Source organism: Phoxinus phoxinus (assembly GCF_949152265.1).
Source record: "Phoxinus phoxinus genome assembly, chromosome: 16".
Taxonomy (NCBI): domain Eukaryota; kingdom Metazoa; phylum Chordata; class Actinopteri; order Cypriniformes; family Leuciscidae; genus Phoxinus; species Phoxinus phoxinus.
Genome location: NC_136891.1, coordinates 14650594 through 14670727, shown reverse-complemented (window position 1 = coordinate 14670727; position 20134 = coordinate 14650594). Strand labels below are relative to the sequence as shown.

The window sequence follows — 20134 nt, the reverse complement described above, 5'->3', positions numbered from 1 at the left end:
ACTGTATAAATGCTATGCTAACTAGATGCTAAAATACGCTATCCTGATCGTTTTCAATACTCGTAATTCCAATTTCCAACTCCTGACTCGCTACAGTGGTTTTGACGGAAGCAGATGCTTTTATACCAGGGGCTGCCAGGGTCGTGACAGAGTACCGTCACAGAGTACCCTACGTCAGAGAGTACCCCTACTTCAGGAGATTCCGTTTAGCCTGAAGAGGGCAGCACTCAGACGTTTTTACACCATCTATTTGAAAATTAAAACACTTTATACTCAAATGTTAAAAAAAGTACTCGAATCAATGAACAGCATTTATGAAGCTCCATTCTTACAGATCATTAACTAAAAAAAGTTGGTTTAGTGTTTAGTTACCCTTTAATGAAGGTTTTGTTTGTTTATTTCGCTTACTCTCCCGGAGCACAGTTGCTCTGCTCGCTAGCCTTATGAGAAACGGAAGCGAGCAAAAAGACTACATCGACCAAATGTAAACAGTCCCCTTTCCGTTCCCGGTAGCGCATTTATATTAACGAGCACTCAGTCCTTCAACAGAATTCAATGGGATTTTACAAAATGACGAATAAAACACGACAGAAACTGTATTTCGCAACACCTTTTGTTTCTGGAACATCAACTAACATCACTAATCACTCGGTGAGTTGCACAGTTTTGAAAACTAATGTTAAAGGTTGTTTTAATGACATTTTCGGACATGGCCATTGACTCCAATGTTAAATGGGTCCATGGCCAATTCTATTATAGTCAAAAACTCGAAAGAGGAACCATTGTCAAAAAATTTTTGTCCGCCCCTCTTGTTCATCCAAAACAAACTACAATATAGACTCAAGGTGTTAAATACAGGAATTATCCTTTAAATATTGAAGAACAGGTTAAGTACAAATACAATGAATATGCAATATAGTGCATATATTTATCAAAATGCTTTCTCTTTTCTTACTAAAAGTTATTTTTTCTAGCTGACTAAGAAGTTTAGACATTGAAGGGCTTTTCTGGTGTTATATTACATCGTTTATGGATTTCGGTAACTTGTAGTGTATCTTTCAACATACCTTCTGTTGTTCATTCATGTTTATTTTGAACTGTAACTAGTCGTAAAGCGGAAGAGATTATCGGTTCACGTACCGCTTAAACCGTAGCACTACAGCAATCTGTCACGCCACATTAAAGAGCACCAAAAAAGATTGCGACGGGTTGATATTCTTTATGAAATTAGCCCATTTCTGATTTAACATTTTTAAATATTAGATCAACTTTGAAATGAGAATCAACATTGAGATGCTGTCCATGATTGCATCAAGAATCAATCACAAGAAGGCCTACAACATTCAACAATTTGATATTTAAGGACAGAAATGGGGTCTACACCACATTGCACAGATTAAAGTAGTAATTATATTTCTTTAAACACACTTTCTTTGATTTTTTGACATTGACAATAATTAAAGTTACTGAAAAATAGCTTGTTGAAATCATAGGTGAAGGGTGAACTAACCCCAGGGTAAGGCTAAGAATATGCACTTCCCCTTAAAAAACATATTTAAATATATTTCAATTAATTATTTTAAACGTACGTGTTGCTGTACAAGCTACACATCCCAGTATAAATGCTCCAGATGAATGATTTGTTATTGAAGTGTCCACGTTCACAAACCACTGTTAATTTGAACAGATAAACAAGCAAGTTAGCCAAGGCTGCAAAGCCGACTCCGTGTTATAAATATGTTAGACCGATCACTTCTGCCACTAAAGATTGCTTTATCAATAATCTTCCTAATCAGTTTCATCATCTCAGCATCCCAGATAGCTTAGAAGAACTTTATATTGCAACGGAAACTTTGAACTCTCTCTTTTCCAGCACTTTAGACACAGTTGCTCCGTTGCGCTTAAAGAAGATTAAAGAACATAGTCCAACGCCGAGGCACAATGAGCACACTCAGGCCCTTAAGAGAGCAGCCAGAAAAATGGAGCGCAACTGGAAGAAAACAAAACTAGAGGTATTTCGGATTTCATGGAAGGAGAGCTTGATTGCTTACAGAGAGGCTTTAAAAGCTGCTAGATCTGCTTATTTTTCAACCCTATTAGAAGAAAATAAACACAATCCTAGGTATTTATTTGAAACAGTGGCTAAACTAACGAAAAAGAAAGCTTCAAGCCCAGAAGTTTCCAAGCAACACAGCAGTAATGACTTTATGAATTTCTTCACTTATAAGATTGATAATATCAGGGACAAAATTATAACTATGCAACCGTCTAATACAGTATCGCATCAGGGAGTGCATTAAACGATTCCTCCCTGGAATCGCATTCCTCCCTGAGGAAAATTTTTATTCATTTGTTGCTATAGGAGAGGAAGAATTTTGCAAACTCGTTAAATCATCTAAATCGACAACATGTATGTTAGACCCTATACCGACTACGCTACTGAAAGAGATGCCTCCAGATGTCATAGATCCTCTTCCTAATGTCATTAATTCGTCTTTGACTCTAGGATACGTACCAAAACACTTTGCATACTTCATTTATCAGCTTGCGCACAGTGAGTACAGGCTATAAAGTGTACAGGCCTAAATATTGAATGTATGCTTAATATTCTATTAATTAGATACATTTATTAAATTGACTAGACATATTTAATCTCTGATATCTACATATCTCTGTTTGCCAGTGTTTCTTTTTTTCTGGACACAAACATCGGTTTTTGGTATCAGAGCATTTGAATGATTGGAGTACGGTATCGGTATCATCCCTAGTGCTAAATTAAACATCTCTGATTGGCCATTGTGTTCAAGAAATCAACAGATATTTTGTGATTGGCTATTGCTCAATGGTGCAAAAACACATTGTAAATAGAAACCTTTGACGTCCTCTAAAGTGCAAACCCAGATACACACTGGATTGTTTGTCATGAAGGGTCCACATGAATGGCAGGACCCATGGTTTCCCAGCAGAGTTCCCAGTTGGTAAATTCTCACCACTGTTGACCAGGAGGAACCCACAAGCCTTGTCATTTCAGAGCTACTCTGATCCAGACGCCTTGCCATAACAGTTTGGTCCTTGTCAAAGTCGCTCAGATCTTTTTTCCTGCCCATTTATCCTGCATCCAACACACTGATTACGAGAACTGATTGTTTGCTGATGGTTTGTCTTATAATGTGGCCTTTTTTGAAAATGATCAATGATATTCACTTCACCTGTGACTGGCCATATACAGTATGTGTGTGTGTGCATATATATATATATTATATATATATATATATATATATATATATACATACATAAATACAGTGGGGAGAACAAGTATTTGATACACTGACGATTTTGCAGGTTTTCCTACTTACAAAGCATGTAGAGTCTGTCATTTTTATCATAGGTACACTTCAACTGTGAGAGACAGAATCTAAAACAAAAATCCAGAAAATCACATTGTATGATTTTTAAATAATTAATTTGCATTTTATTGCATGACATAAGTATTTGATCACCTACCAACCAGTAAGAATTCCGGCTCTCACAGACCTGTTAGTTTTTTCTTTAAGAAGCCCTCCTGTTCTCCACTCATTACCTGTATTAACTGCACCTGTTTGAACTTGTTACCTGTATAAAAGACACCTGTCCACACATTCAATCAAACAGACTCCAACCTCTCCACAATGGCCAAGACCAGAGAGCTGTGTAAGGACATCAGGGATGAAATTGTAGACCTGCACAAGGCTGGGATGGGATACAGGACAATAGGCAAGCAGCTTGGTGCAATTATTAGAAAATGGAAGTAGTTCAAGATGACGGTCAATCTCCTTTGGTCTGGGGCACCATGCAAGATCTTACCTCGTGGGGCATCAATTATCATGAGGAAGGTGAGGGATCAGCCCAGAACTACACGGCAAGACCTGGTCAATGACCTGAAGAGAGCTGGGACCACAGTCTCAAAGTAAACCATTAGTAACACACTACGGCGTCATGGATTAAAATCCTGCAGTGCACGCAAGGTCCCCCTACTCAAAGCCAGCGCATGTCCAGGCCTGACTGAAGTTTGCCAATGACCATCTGGATCAGGGATGTTAGCTAAACTCTGCAGGACAGTGGCCCTCCAGGACTGAAGTTGAACATCCCTGATCTGGATGATCCAGAGGAGGAATGGGAGAAGGTCATGTGGTCTGATGAGACAAAAATAAAGTTTTTTGGTCTAAACTCCACTCCGCCTTGTTTGGAGGAAGAAGAAGGATGAGTACAACCCCAAGAACACTATCCCAACCGTGAAGCATGGAGATGGAAACATAATTCTTTGGGGATGCTTTTCTGCAAAGGGGACAGGACGACTGCACCATATTGTGGGGAGGATGGATGGGGCAATGTATCGCAAGATCTTGGCCAACAACCTCCTTCCCTCAGTAAGAGCATTGAAGATGGTCGTGGCTGGGTCTTCCAGCATGACAACGACCCGAAACACACAGCTAGGGCAACTAAGGAGTGGTTCCGTAAGAAGCATCTCAAGGTCCTGGAGTGGCCTAGCCAGTCTCCAGACCTGAACCCAATAGAAAATCTTTGGAGGGATTTGAAAGTCCGTATTGCCCAGCGGCAGCCCCTAAACCTGAAGGATCTGGAAAAGGTCTGTATGGAGGAATGTGCCAAAATCCCTGCTGCAGTGTGTGCAAACCTGGTCAAGAACTACAGGAAACGTATGATCTCTGTAATTGCAAACAAAGGTTTCTGTACCAAATATTAAGTTCTGCTTTTCTGATCTATCAAATACTTATGTCATGCAATAAAGTGCAAATTAATTACTTAAAAATCATACAATGTGATTTTCTGGATTTTTGAGATTCCGTCACTCACAGTTGAAGTGTACCTATGATCAAAATTACAGACTTCTACATGCTTTGTAAACTAGCAAAATCGGCAGTGTATCAAATACTTGTTCTCCCCACATGTATATATACACCAGTCAGTGTAAATGCTGTGGACCGTAGTCTCCAGCACTGCACATATCATGATTACCCACTGAGGAAAATTTTCAACTGAATTGTGAATTATGAATTACATACATTAAAGTTGAGACCCAAGCCATATCTACACAGCAAAATATTTGAGACTTGGAGTTGTAGACTTGTTGTTATTAGTGAGAATACACATTTTTCATGTGGTTAACATGAAATTTAATAAACAATCTTCGCATTTCAATCTATAATTGCCATATTGCTTGAAAGTATGGATGGACATAAATTATAACAATATTAGTTAGCATTGCTATTAATTGTTACCTACAACCAACATGCTGATTATTCTGTGTAGTATCACTTCATTTTGTAGTCCTTGTTACATGTACTTTGTAATAACAATAAATTATACACAATTAAGCAACTAACCATAAACCAAACCATATAAGTACATGTTGTTAATTAATATTACTTAAATGTGTAATTTAATTGCACCAAGTGCATCTTAAATAAGTGTAACTCAAACGGTGCACTAAGCAAAAGATATAAATAACCACCTTGAAACAAATGTTTTTGTGAACCATCTAACGTGCCTTAGACTTTTGCACAGTGCCAATACTGTATTTGATTTACATATTTACTCATCCATTTTGTGTGCTCATCTCTGTAGGAGATCCACCATCCACAGAGGTTCCTGCAGGATCATACCCGTTCATGGTCAATTCTGAGGATGGACGTCTGGTTCCTGTGGTCCAGGCCTATGCATTTGGAAAATATCTGGGATTCCTAAAAGTGACTTTTGATTCAAATGGAAATGTGAGAAATTATTCAGGCAATCCAATTCTTCTGAATAGCTCAGTAACACCAGGTAAGGAAACTCTAGACATTGAAACAAGCTAGGGAATTTAAGGCACTTGGTAAATCAATAGAGCATATAGGACACTAGGCTTCCAGAAGTAAAAATTAAACCATGGAGAATGGCACAGCTGCACTACTTCCTGAACTTCAGGCAGCTCCTTTGTTTCCTGTCTTCCATTATTGGACAAGCTGATTTATCCAGGTGTGCGTGACCAATAACAATAATCAGACACACCTGGATTAATCAGCTTGTCCAATAATGGCAGACAGGAAACAAAGGAGCTGCCTGAAGTTCAGGAAGTAGTGCAGCTGTGCATAAAGCCAATTTTTGTGCTCAATGGCTGAATTCTGAGAAAGAATTTGCTGCTCGCATGAAAATAAAATTTGTAACAAAGGAGTTGGGCAGCAGCCTTCAAAGCCCACAAATCTTTGCCGATGATGTTATTGAGTTGATCTTTAACAACAGATATATAATTTCATAATTAATGACTACAAGTCAGTGGTTTTATATTGTTTTATTTTATTTGCAGTGCCTCATGGGAAGATAACTTCCTGCCCGAATACAAGAAATATCTTGTTTTTCTGGATTTTTCCAGATTTGCTTCAAGTTTCTAATGTTGTGATTTATCTTGGAGCTGGTTGGTTTAGTTCATGTCTTAGAACTCTTGATTGAAGAATTTTTCTAAATCCTTTTGAAGAACATGAACCAGAAATATACTTCTGAACCAGGACTACTGAAAACGTGGGCACTCACTGGAACTTCAACTCCACTCCAGTCCTAAGGACCCACCACTCTGCACATTTTGTACGTCTCCCTTATTAAACACACCTAATTCAGATCATCAGTTCGTTAAACAACTCCATGAACTGAACTGAGTGTCAGATAAGAGAGACATAAAAAAATGTGAGAGCGTTGGGTTGGGAACTTCTAGTAAACTGCTATAATAGGCATGTCCAATCCTGCTCCTGGATTAGCCCTAGACTACCCTAATTAAACACACCTGAACCAGCTAATCAAGGCCTTCAGGATTACAAGGGCTGCGTCAGAACACTTAGGAAGCTGACTTGTTGCTTCACTGCTGAGGCATTAGGTGTGTTCGACATCGGCTGCGGCTGGATGTAACCGATCGCCGAGAGTTGCCGCGTGCAGGCGGGGAGGAGCTGCAAACGGAGACGTGAGGTCGGACACTTTCTGGTTCCCGTAGTGACCACTCACACGGTGTTTGCATACTTTACCAGAGCTGAAGATAAATAAATGCAATATTTGCCAAATACACAGGTGTTTCAGAGACATTTTCATTCAATACTTTATGTACTGCTTCATACAGCGTCAGTTTGAACAAGAATAAAGTTCAACATACGCCTATAGCTACTATCAATGAAGTGGAGTTGACATTTTTTAATCAGCTTTATTTTGATTAACATGACACAATATACATCGCGACTACATGAAAAGAGTGTTTACTGTTATAAAAAACTGATTTGTGAGCTTTAGTGGAACTAAAAGTGTGAGAATAAACACGAAAAACACGTGATCGTTGTCATGCAGTGAATCCCGCCAATCGTGAAACAGCTGTGTCGTCATCAGAGCTGTGCAGCCGCGCTTGAGAAGCTGCGCTGGCTGAGTTCTCCGGCTACTCTCGAATCGCTCTTCTGAGGCAGTGTAACGGTTTAATGATCAACAGCTAAATAGAGAGAGCTTTGGTGAAAACTAAGCAAATATTTAATTACTTCAATAGCAATTTCTCTCTAGAAATTATATCAAAAGCGGAAAACGGTGGTCAAAAACTTATTTACACACAAACTGACCCCCAACCACAACTTTCAGACACCATCTTTATTTGACAACTGTCACAGACTGGAAAGCACAGGATTGTGGGATATATAAGGCAGTGAAAGATACATATATGCTGCTTTCAAAAATCGATAAGGTTTCAGGTTTCTGACACAGCCTAGAAACTTACAAGGTGGTGTGTTGGAGCGGGTTGGACGTTGACCGACCAGGAGCAAGATTGGACAGCCATGGACTATAGTGTACCTATCAGATGTGATGCATTACTGTTGTGGATTGGCCTTTTGATATGTTTCAACCTGTGATCCGACTTTGTCTAGATCCAGACATTCAGGCTGAAGTGGACAGTTGGAGGAAGAATCTGGCCAATTACTCTTCTCAGTATGTAGGACAGACTCTTGTCTATCTCAATGGAACTTTTGAGGAATGTCGATTTCGTGAATGTAATTTGGGAAATTTAATCTGTGATGCCATGGTGAGTGAATAGGTCTATGATTTTTTGCTGTTAAAGATAAATTTGCTGTTAAAGTTTGGTGGAATTTTTTGACAACATTATTGCATATTGTTCTTCATAAGGAACAAATTCTACATTTACTCTACAAAAAATGATGAACAAACATTGTGTACAAACATTTCAACCTCAACCCCTACACATGCATTCAGTGATAACCTCCTGGAACCAAGGAATAGACTTTTGACCACTGTAGTGGACATTATATTTTAGTTTTTAGGTTTGACTGGATGCCTGTAAAGAGCACATTCAGGGCTTTTCAGAGATACCAAATGTTTGGAGGATTCGCCAGGACACTACCTTCGGTTTGGTCTTTACAGAGCAGGGCATTGATGTAATGCATGTCCACTGTAGAGGACACCAGGACTTTAAGGAGTTCACCTTAAAATGAAAAATCACCCCATGATTTACTCACCCTTAAGCTATCCGAGGTGTATATGACTTTCTTCTTTCAGTACAATCGGAGTTATATTAATAAACACCCTGACGTTTCCGAGTTTCATAATGGCAGTGGATTGCAACCATTGCAACCATCAGTTTGAAGCTCAAAAAAGTCCATCCATCCATCATAAAAGAACTCCACACCGCTCTGGGGGGAAAGCAAAGCGATGAGTTTGTGTAAGAAATATATATTCATATTTTAAATTCTAGCTTCCGGCCAAACGAACATACGCCGTCGAAAGAAGAAAGTCATATACAACTAGGATGCCTTGAGGGTGAGTAAATCATGGGCTAATTTTCCTTTTAAAGTGAACTACTCCTTTAAATCATGTTTAACAGGCATTTTGGGAGACACAACAAGTATAGGGAAATAAATTATATATCAATATTCCTATGAAATATTAGATGATATTATGAAAATGTTGCCAATTATTACTCCCAATATTACACTTCTTTTTTACTCATTACATGTTGCCCCAAGAACTCGTTAATAAGCTAATACAGTGTATAATTACATTGTTTTGAATGGGACTGCCCATTTATGGCCATTTTACCCACATATTGCAAAAAAGTTAAATGGAATATTAATTCATTCCGTTATATCTTTCATAACATAGTAATCATCTTTATACAAAGTTTGGTTAAAAAAAATCCTGAAACCTAAAATGTGATTTTTTTTTTGTGCCTATTTAAATGTAATTTCACATGTTTTTACTTTTTAATGAGACCTGGTGTCCATTACAGTGGACATCACATAACATATGAATAAAATTTTTTTTTTCCCCCATTTTTTTTTTATGCTCTAAACCAGTATTTTCCAACCCTGTTCCTGGAGGCACAGCAACACTAAACATTTTCCAACTCTTCCTAATCAATCACACTTAAATCAACTCATCAGCTCGTTAGTAGAGACTCCAAAACCAGAAATATATGGGTCAGATAAGGGAGATATCCAAAATGTGCACTGTTGGTGTGCCTCCAGGAGCAGGGTTGGGAAACACTGCGCTAAACAATGTAATGACATGAGAAAAATAATTAAATCTTAGGCCCCATTTACACCTGGTGTTAACATTAGTTTCAGGTGATTTAAGCTAAATCTAGGTGTTAACGGGGTCGGGTCCAAAGCTTTTTGTGATCACCCAAAACCATCTGGAGCCATGTACAACACATTTGTAAGGACCACCAGCTTCTCTCATCAGCCAACCACTGAGCTGAACAAAAACCCTGCCAGTAACATGCAACTTTAAAATATAAAAAACATTTAAAAAAACTGAACCGCCAGACATGCTAAAACTTCACACACATTCTTCAGTATGCACTGCAGTGACAAACCATGTGTTTTTTTTGAATGCAAGTCAGTTTGCACCTGGTATTAACATTTGTCTTGTCTGACCATCTGTGATTAGATCACTGGACACAGTTGTTACTATCAGGTGCAAAAAGACACACATTGAAAAACAATCTTTGTACCTGAAACGGTTAAATAAAAAATGTAAAGCTCTTAAAACCAAAATGCCCAGCTCTAAAACCACAAACAGCGGCCTCAAAAACCCAAAGAGCAAAATCTGAATCAGTTGGAGGGTGAAAATAGAAATTCAAAGAAAATGGTAAGTTAGAGAGTGCTTTCAGCTTTAATTAGAACTGATATTTTATTGAAGGTAAAACAAAGCGATAGATTTGCTGTTAATCTTGCCCTTAAACCAATAGGATTACCCTCTGCTTGTATTTCAGGTCCATACTAATATTAAATATGCTGATGAAACCCAGTGGAACCATGTCAGCTCTTGTATTCTGAACGGTGGAGCCATTCGATCACCTATTGATGAGCGAAACAGAAATGGTATGGTTATTCAAAATCTCCATTGCAAATAAGAAATATTATTAAACAGTCCTAATGCATGTTTCGATTGAAGGTACCATCACCATGGAGGACCTGATCGCTGTGTTGCCGTTTGGAGGCACATTTGACCTGGTCCAAATGAATGGATCTGCACTGCGACAGGTCTTTGAGCACTCAGTTCACAGATACGGAGAAAGCACTGGAGAATTCCTACAGGTGTCAGGTATTTTTACCGTACATTGTGAACTTCTTGTAAACTCTTAAAATTTGAGCACTGGAACACCATTGTCAAGTGCTCAAAATGACATAAAAACACCACAAATCTAGTCCATATGACTTGTTCGTTAATTCAGATGAAGCAATATAACTGTTTATAATTCCTCCGCAGGTTTTCAGCTGGTGTATGATATATCAAAACTGCCTGGAAACCGTGTTAAAAGTGTGAATGTGCTCTGCACTGAGTGTCGAGTGCCCCGTTACGAACCGCTCAACCCCAAGAAGGTGTATAAAGTGGTGCTGCCCTCTTACCTAGTGGACGGAGGAGATGGATACTCTATGATCAAAGACCAGAAACTCAAACATGACAGTGGTAAGTCATCATATATGCTTATACCATGGTCTGTCTGAATACTCGATTCTGATTGGCTGAAAGGCGTGCAATAAAACCGTCTAATGCACAGGTAGTTCAAGTCACCGTTCTATATTAATGCGCTGTTTTCATTGAAGCACACACATACATCACTTGAAGACGACTTTGCACACACACACACACACACACACACACACACACACACACACACACACACACAGACTGAGCCTGCGTTCTCCCAAGATTTTTTCCTCCATTCTGCCACCTGATGGAGTTTGGGTTCCTTGCCACTGTCGCCTTTTTCGCCTTTGTTGCCATTGGCTTTGGCTTGCTTAGTTGGGGACATTAAATGTACCATTTATTTTAATATTCAACAATAATAGTGATCTGCCTGCATTGACACCATTATATGAGAACTGAACTGAGCTGGACGATGACATCACGGTTTTCTCCAGAACGGCTATACATATGTAAATGAACTAAATTATTAACTTTTTTACAACAAAAATTAAACATCACTGAACTTACTTAAGCTGGACTGTGACGCTATTTTATTCTGAAAACAAACTTTGTTGCATTATTTTCCTGTTATCTCTGTAAAGCTGCTTTGATACAATCTGTATTGTAAAAAAAGTGCTATATAAATAAAGATGACTTGACTTGACTTAATCTTACGCACTACTCTATCTCTGTGTCTGATTCAAAGCAGACAGAATGCTAGCTCTAACTGGGGAAAATAACCGACAATTTTACCCTTCCGGTCAAATATTGCGCTGCAAACATCAATAACAGCTTTAAGTTGTAACTGCTGTCAAAAGACAGTGGTATAAGTAGGATAATCTACGGCAAGCTATGCATTATGTAAGGGATAATGTACATCCAGCCGGCTGTAATCCCAGAATAAACCCCGACAGGGTGATCGGGACTTGATCAGGTCTTCCATCAGCATTAGGGATGCACCGAATCCAGGATTCGGCCGAATATTGGGCTTTTTAATGGGGTTCGGTTTCTGCCGAACATTAGATTTGTTTTCCACCGAACCGAACCCTAGGCTTGCAATACGGGCGCTACGATGGTTGACGTCACGCCGCCGTTGATTACAGGAAGGTGTTTACGTAGTGTAACGCGTTGTGTCAGGAAGAAAAATGGGGATACCGGTAGCTCACAGCTAAAGTTATTGCAGAGGCCAGACAGACTCACTGAGGCGATTGGCATCTTACAACTCGCACTTTATTCCCCAATCGAATTAACTGTCTGTCACACGTTCTACCACAGCGTCCACAGCGTCCACAGCGTTACTTAATAAACAAAATAAGATAAAAATGAGCATCAAACAGAAATAACCCGCATACATGGGGTGTTCGAGGCGCATAGGGCTACAATACAATACAGACTGCAGACAGTTCAACAGGGGCCACACCTTATTTCCACTCGAATGCCGTAGGCCAGGGATAGGCAACTCCGGTCTTGGAGGGCCACTGTCCTGCAGAGTTTAGCTTCAGCCCTGATAACAACTCACCTGCCTGTATCTATCTAGTAATCCTGAAAACATTGATTGCCTTGTTCAGGTGTGTTTAATTAGGGTTGGAGCTAAACTCTGCAGGACAGTGGCCCTCCAGGACCGGAGTTGCCTATCCCTGCCGTAGGCTGTGAGAAAGTGAAAATGGAACTCGTGAGCAGAAAAAGTGTTGTTTGGCAGTACTTTCAGTCAAAAGAAGTCAATTCAAGTCGAGCTACATGTTCAATTTGCAATGACGATTTGTCTCGTGGTGGCAAGGACCCTAAACAATATACAACATCGCCGCTGTTAAAATGCATAATGTTGCTTATTCTTTTATTTATTTATTGATTTATTTTTTACAGTTAAAATTAAATTAAATGAAGAATCCACTGCTGTGGACGTTGTTTACTTCATTGATGTGTTTACTGTGTTAATAGACTGAGGATGGGAGTAGGATTCGGTATTCGGTTTAGGCAAAATCGGTTTCGGTTTATTCTGAGATTCAGTTTATTGTCCCGCTTATTAAACAGCTACTTGCCACAAGTAAAAAATTAGACATGAAATATATAAATATAAATATTTTATTAGCTCTTTAAACGCAAAGCTTCCACGGAGAGAGCAGTTGCTAGAGCGGCAAGTTTAAACTAGACGGACATTTAAGAGATACAGTATACAGTCATACCACTTATTACAAAGCATTTCACCACGTAAATAATTATGGAGATAAGAGATATTGATTTGAGATTAAACTGTTTTAAAATGGTACCCGTTTGTTATCCTATAATCCAACAGTTTACAAAACAATAGTCACAAAATGGCAGCAGCTGCATTTGCATTAAACAAGAGAGAGCGAGTCCACGATACTAGATGACATAAATAACTGTACACAAAATATTGAGTATTAGTATTGTAATATTTTACTAGCTCATCAAACGCAAAACTTCCACGAAGAAAAACCATTCCTAGCAAGCGTATAGCGCTGCTGACTTCAGTAACCCGGATGAGCCTGTGTTGTCTGTTTTTAGCGATTGTTATCTGGGAATAACATACTGTTGGATGGCGTGATTGACCAATCAGAATCAAGTATACACAGAGCCGTGTAATAAACGATTTTAATCCACTTTGCCTCCAGGTCGTACATTACAATCGTTTATTGGACAGCTAGCTGTGGATTATCCCTTACATATGCACATTTAACTGCATATTTAATCATATATTTAGTATTACAATATATACTATGTACTGTATTCCACAGGCGACCTGGATATCGCAGTTGTTGCCAGCTACATCTCAGAGAGAAAGAGAGTTCATCCAGTTTTGGAAGGACGTATTCAGTTTTCCAGCTCTTGCATTGCATATCGAGGATACATGTCCATCATTCTGCTGGTGTGGGCTCTCTGGCTCATGATTGTTTAGCCAGTCAGATTACTTTCAATTTACTTGTGTAACAACATGTAGCGTCAGAGGAAAACAAGAAACCTTTAACCCAAAGATTAGTTGCCTTCATAGAAGTAAACAGTTCAGATTAACTGACAATTAACACTGTGATCTAGATAAAAGAATGTCACTCGTCTTGTTGCACAAGTTGTTATTAGAGCAATACAGAGATCTTCTATACAGAGATCTTCTATACAGGCATTTACTACACCTCTTCATAGATAAGTCACAAAACCCATTATAGGGTTTACTATGAAAAATCTCACAAGAAATGTCCAGGTCATTTATCAACCCAGAATCATTTTTTGCTTAAAAATAACTATTTGAAGTCCATTAAGATATTTGTGTGATGATATTTATGACATTTATTTCAAATTCTCATTATTACAATGTGAAAATAAAACTAAGGTGTAAAGCAGAAATACATCATGGTAGTATGATTTAATTCACGCTGACTTTCTTGATTTTTATCGTTTTGTATTTCAGTAATACATTTTACACAATTAATAGTTTTGTTTTTAAAGGGGTGGTTGAGTATGATTTCACTTTTCTAACTTTAGTTAGTGTGTAATGTTGCTGTTTGAGCATAAACAACATCTGCAAAGTTACAACGCTCAAAGTTCAAAACAAAGGAAGATATTTGCTTTTAAAGAAAAGGACTACAACAAACGGCTGGGAGGGACTACACGACATTCCTCCAGGGTGAAAGCAAAAACTCCAAAAACAGTGCGTTTTTGCAAACCCTTAAAAAACTTTAACATGCTATATAAAAATATCTGTGGGGTATTTTGTGCTAAAACTTCACACACACACACACACACACACACACACACACACACACACACACACACACACACACACACACACACACACACACACACACACACACACACACACACCAGATATTTATATTACATCTTGTGAAAAGGGCATTTTACCACCCCTTTAACGCTTAAAAAGGCCAGCATTTTTTATCATTTTCACAAAAGGCCTCCCCAAATATTTTGTTGTATGAATATCTGAATTTACAATATATAAAAAGAAAGAACAGAGCCACTTCTTTAAAAAAATATTCTAGCTTCATGCATTCTTTTTTGTTTTTAATCAGCACTTGAATATGGGTAAATTTCATAAAAAAAAGCAACTTTTTGAACAAAAAGCTGAGAAGATCGCATTTGTTTTCTAGACTATAACGTGCATACGCGATGGTTTTATCGCTTGTTTCTGCTTCTTTTTTGCCAATGCTTTGATCCAGAGTTTCTGTACTCTTTCAGAAGTTGCATAATAGCGCTCCGTATAACACTGATGACCTGTACATATTTTCTTGAGATTCTTCTCGGGTAGAGGTTTTATATATATATATATATATATATATATATATATATATATATATATATGACTACCATTAATTAGCACAACTTGTGAAGATTATAGATGGTGATCTGTGATTTCTTATTTGTCTGGCAAGAAATCACCACTCTCTTTTCTTAGAGTTGCTATTCTTGTTCCTATAAAGCACTTATTTAAACTACAGTAGAACATATATATTTAAAACAAATTCATTCATTCATTCTAATACATATGACCAGGGACAAAAGAGTTGGATATATTACATTTTTATTTACTGAGAGCAAAGCCAGAACATTTACAAAACCCCTTTTCCCCAGGACTTTTATTTCACACACAGCTCATAACTGTATGACACTATATGAAATGTCTCAATTATATTTTTGAATGTTTTTTTTACTTGTTTCTGTATTTTGTGTTTTTTATAATGTCTTAAAGGACAGATGTAAAATGGTCTGAAGGATGTTTTCATACTGATAATGACATTATGTGGGTTGAAGTAGATTTATACTTGATTCAAACTCCTGATGTTGTAATGCTGTTACAATTTAAACAAGACTGGAAAAATAAGGCAGGGATCCAATGATACAATGAAATAATCATGGCATACAAGTCAATAAATAATTGTGTTTTAGTAGTGCAATAAAATGCTTCAGAATGTTGATGTCGAGACATTGATAATGTTTTACATCCATCTAGTGGAGACGGAAAGACCTGCCTTCTGATTCTACAAAAGACAAAACAGCAGAAGCTCCATTAATAAACATCATGAGCAGCTCTGTGTCAGAGCGTGACTATGGTTCAGAAGAGCGTTACCTTACTGAGCTCTGGGAATAACTCCTGGAGAGCGATGTCAAGCAGCACATACGTCATCTGTTAGCAAACCAGAGGAAGTGACCGATGAAAGAGAAACGGCACAATTAGCAGAAAGTGAGAGCATTTGAGGAAATGACATCAATACGTTAGATAAGCATCTGGCAGTTCATACCTGTTTGTTTAGCAGTGGCTGCTGAATGGCATTGAAAAGCATCTTGACGCCCTCATACTTTGCTTCCTCACCGATACATTTCCCGACTAGATCTGAGAAAAAGCGCACATCAGTTAGGGATTATATGATCAAATTAAATGATATGCTGATTAATCCATATTTAAATCATATCAATATTTGCAGAAATATGCGTTTCTCCTCCCTTTTAGATGTTGACTCTCCTAACTAAACTATATGGTTAGTTGCATTTTATTATTTGTATTTATCAGTGGTACAAATAAACCTTCATTTGACAACACATAACCATAAATCTGCTGCATCTCGACATGCAGGTCTAGCTTTTTGCTGTTTTTGGGCTCTACTAGAATAGGTTTTCTTGCTTGAATGTTCAAAAATATATTGTTTATAATATATTTGACACTGTTGCAGCACCTCTCTTCCCAGTCTGTCAGAAACGTTTCCCCGAAAGCATCGTTAGCCAACTATGGTCTCAAGTTCCGTCGTTTTCAACATAAGCCGAGGTTCCGCCGCAGGAACTTTCCCCAGGAACTAGAAGCTTTAGAGTGGGACTCGGTGTGTTTCCACCGAAGGAACTTTCCACAGGAACTAGAAGCTTTAGGGTGGTACTCTGTGTGTTTCCACCGCAGGAAGCAGGGTCTTAGGGTGCTTTCACACCTGCCTCATTTAGTTCGGTAGAATCGCACTAAAGTTCGTTGTCCCCCTTGGTGCGATTCTTTTGGGCAGGTGTGAATGCAGCAATCGCACTCGGGTGGACACCAAAAGCGGACCAAACAAGCGTACCGAGACCTCCTCGGAGAGGAGCGGTTCATTTGTGGTGAGAACGGGATCCGACCTCGAACAAACCCAACTGCCAAAGAACTGCGCATTTTTGGACTAAACCAGTTGCCGTAGTCAGCGGCGCTGTGCATTATGTCACTGTTTAGCAACATTAATGCACGCCTCCTCCTGAAGTGACTTGCGATGCGCCTTCGCCGCGTGCAGTGCATTAAAACATTATTTTCAAGCCGCATCCTCGCTTCATTCTTAAATGTTATTGTTTGCCTAAAGTGGTGTAGACAAACTATATAATAAACTATGACCAGGGATACAATCAGCCCACGCAGTCGTATCTCCGTAGTAAAAAGCGGTGTGTTGTCTGCCGGATTTTCCTCCTCTTTGTTTACTTCAGGGAGTTCTGTTGGAATTTCCCTGCACGTTAATTCTGACCAATCGAAGTGCAGTTCTGGAAATACGTTCAAGACACATCTGGCCAACGAGTGATGTGGATGTTGTCACGTGACTGCATTTTGGTTCGTTTCATCAACTCATCAACTGATTCGGACCAGAGCAATCAGTGTGGTGTGAAAATGAACCAAAATGCCTGTAAAATGCTACAAAGTATTATTTTTCGCCCATGGTCCGGACCAAATGAACTGAACTACAGATGTGAAAGCACCCTAAATGAAGTTCCGGGTAAAAAGTTCCCCCTCTGAAAGTCCCTGCTTGCGAGGTAGTACTTTTTCAAAGTTCAGGAACTTTTGGGGGTGGGACTTGGGCACTGATTGGTTGAGTTCATGCCACGTTTTGATTGGTTGATTCCACGCAGAATTTAATTTTAACTGGGAGGAGCAGTCGCGTGCAGTCCTACATCACCGGACTAATTTGCCGAAACCATATTTCCAACGAACAAACAGCATCGCAAACTTACATGGTTGGAAGTACAACTCGAGCTGTGCTTAGAAGCATAGTTTCTTGTTAAATGACAAAGAGAGGCACAATAGGCAAGCTAACATTCATTACATTGTACATCTTTCTTTCTATTTAAATATATTTAAATATATATATATATATATGACGTATGAGGGATCCCGCGATGAATCAAACGTTAAATAAAGCAAAATGACATGGAACAAAAACAGTGAAATAGTCATTAGGTGGCATGTTCGTTACAGCAGCATTTTGGAGATCTCGAATAGATTATTAAGCAGAAGCTATTAGTCCACCTGCATGTGATGTCATTAATGACAGTCCTATATTGTTGAACCAATGTGGTTCAAACAACAGAGGTGCGACCATGCTACTACAGTTTTAGGAAACAGTCGCGACTAGTTGGTCTCCAACGATGCATCGTACTATGGTAGTTAATCAGTGAGTTATATTGTTGTATGGGAAACGCAACCCTGTTTAGTTCCTGTCTCTTCGAAGCCCCTCCTTCTGAAAAGCACAATGTGCTCTGATTGGTTGGCTGGATCAGTGTGTTGTGATTGGTCAACTGCTTCGAGCGTGTTTCGGAAATGTCACACCCCTTACCATAACCGCGAGATTCAGGACACTACTAAAGGCTACGTTCACACTGTCAGTCAAATCTGATTATTTATGTATCTGATTAGAATCTGATCTAAAATTATTGATGTCCAGACTGTATATATAAACTGTTCAGATCCGTTTTGTGTGTCCCATGCCGCCCTTTCGTTTCCCGGAATATCTGCATTGGTTTCTATGGCAAGGGCGTTGTGATGGTAGGCATACGTCGAAAAACAACAACCGCAACATGGAGGGGTTTGCAATATAGATGTTGTCTTATTTACAGCATGATAATGTGCATCTCCCACGCTTGACTACTGTGTCTAATGAAGCAGCAGAAGAAACAGAGGCTGGTATGTGTGCCTGTATTTCGTGCTGTCGTCTCCGCCGGTCTCAAAACATGTCTCTGTTATATATACAAAACATCATCATTATCTGATCGGTCTGCACTTTGCAACAACACACCCTTTAGCAGTGACTTTTTAGCATGTTTCCTGTAACCTCTGACGTTTACGTTTTACGTGGCGTGAGAAAGTCACATACACCACGCGAAAACCGATCAGAGCGGTCAGACATAGATTTCTAGAAATGCGGAATAGGATATCAAACCACATATAAATGTAGCTCGAAACGGATTTGTAAAAATCGTATTTCATGAATTTTTTTTTGCCGTTCACACTTGCTAAATCCGATCGAATTTCAATCGGATATGCACAAAAATCAGATTTGGACTGAGTCTGAACGCAGCCTAACTAACTCCGCCAAGCCTTTCCCATTTCTTCTTTTTTAAATGAGGCGTTTCAGGAAATTCAAAAACAGTGATTAATGAAACAGTGCTTTAGAAAAATGCTTCAGACAGTGATTACTGATATATAAAATAACTCCCTTTGGAGTGACTTTGTGCTTTGAAACTACAGATCTTTTTCATGCTCAAACAGCAACATTACACACTAAAGAAAGATTGAAGACTAAAATTTACTGTTTAATGTTATTTTTCAGTATTATTTTTCTTTCTTTATTTCATAATGTACTCTGAGTATGTTGTACATGTGTGCTGAGGAGAGATATGGGATGAGCTATATTTTGCATAGAAGTATGTGTGCAATGTAACATGTTCCACTGATGATGATACATCAAATGTGTACAGTTGGCATATTCTTTACAAGGAAAGGAATGTTTCACTGATGCAAATGTACTACAAATGTATACACTGAGGGATAGTTTCTTCATATGGAAAGTGGATTGTGCCATGTGTAAGCATGAGGTATACGTTCCATTTTAAACATAAGCAACATGTTTTTCTACCTTACAGGGAAGTTGTGAGTCCCTCAGTGGTGTATATAAGCTCAATCCTTATAGTGTAGCACCCAGAGAAACCTAAGCCCCTTTCACACAGCGTGTTGATCCAGCAAAATTGCCGGGAAATTGCCAGAGTGCCTTCTGTGTGAATGCAAACACGTCCCGGGATTGATGCCGGGTTCGGTCCCGGGTTAGGGACCTAGTAACATTGCCGGTATTAGTCCCGGAACGCGTTCTGTGTGAACAAAAGCCGTAAGGTGTGTGTCGTAGTGATG

General features: G+C 38.9%; 2 protein-coding genes across 5 annotated transcripts in view; one reads left to right on the top strand and one right to left on the bottom strand.

Annotated features, from left to right (window-relative positions):
• The window catches only part of nt5e (5'-nucleotidase, ecto (CD73)), a 34917-nt gene extending 19967 nt beyond the window's left edge, over positions 1 to 14950 (top strand). The window contains exons 4-9 of the mRNA XM_079639084.1: positions 5623 to 5820; positions 7923 to 8077; positions 10286 to 10394; positions 10468 to 10617; positions 10783 to 10983; positions 13740 to 14950. Coding sequence (XP_079495210.1) covers positions 5623 to 5820; positions 7923 to 8077; positions 10286 to 10394; positions 10468 to 10617; positions 10783 to 10983; positions 13740 to 13900 — 974 coding nt within the window. The 3' untranslated portion in view covers positions 13901 to 14950. The remainder of the gene's footprint in view (positions 1 to 5622; positions 5821 to 7922; positions 8078 to 10285; positions 10395 to 10467; positions 10618 to 10782; positions 10984 to 13739) is intronic.
• A 571-nt stretch (positions 14951 to 15521) lies between these two features.
• snx14 (sorting nexin 14) overlaps positions 15522 to 20134 on the bottom strand; it is a 57389-nt gene continuing 52776 nt past the window's right edge. For 2 of the 4 annotated variants that reach the window (XM_079639082.1, XM_079639080.1), the window contains 3 exons: positions 16257 to 16348; positions 16085 to 16141; positions 15522 to 15995 (listed from right to left, as the gene is read on the bottom strand). In XM_079639082.1, the coding sequence (XP_079495208.1) occupies positions 15954 to 15995; positions 16085 to 16141; positions 16257 to 16348 (191 nt within the window). In that variant the 3' untranslated portion in view covers positions 15522 to 15953. The remainder of the gene's footprint in view (positions 15996 to 16084; positions 16142 to 16256; positions 16349 to 20134) is intronic. The other 2 variants (XM_079639083.1, XM_079639081.1) reach the window with 1 other exon arrangement.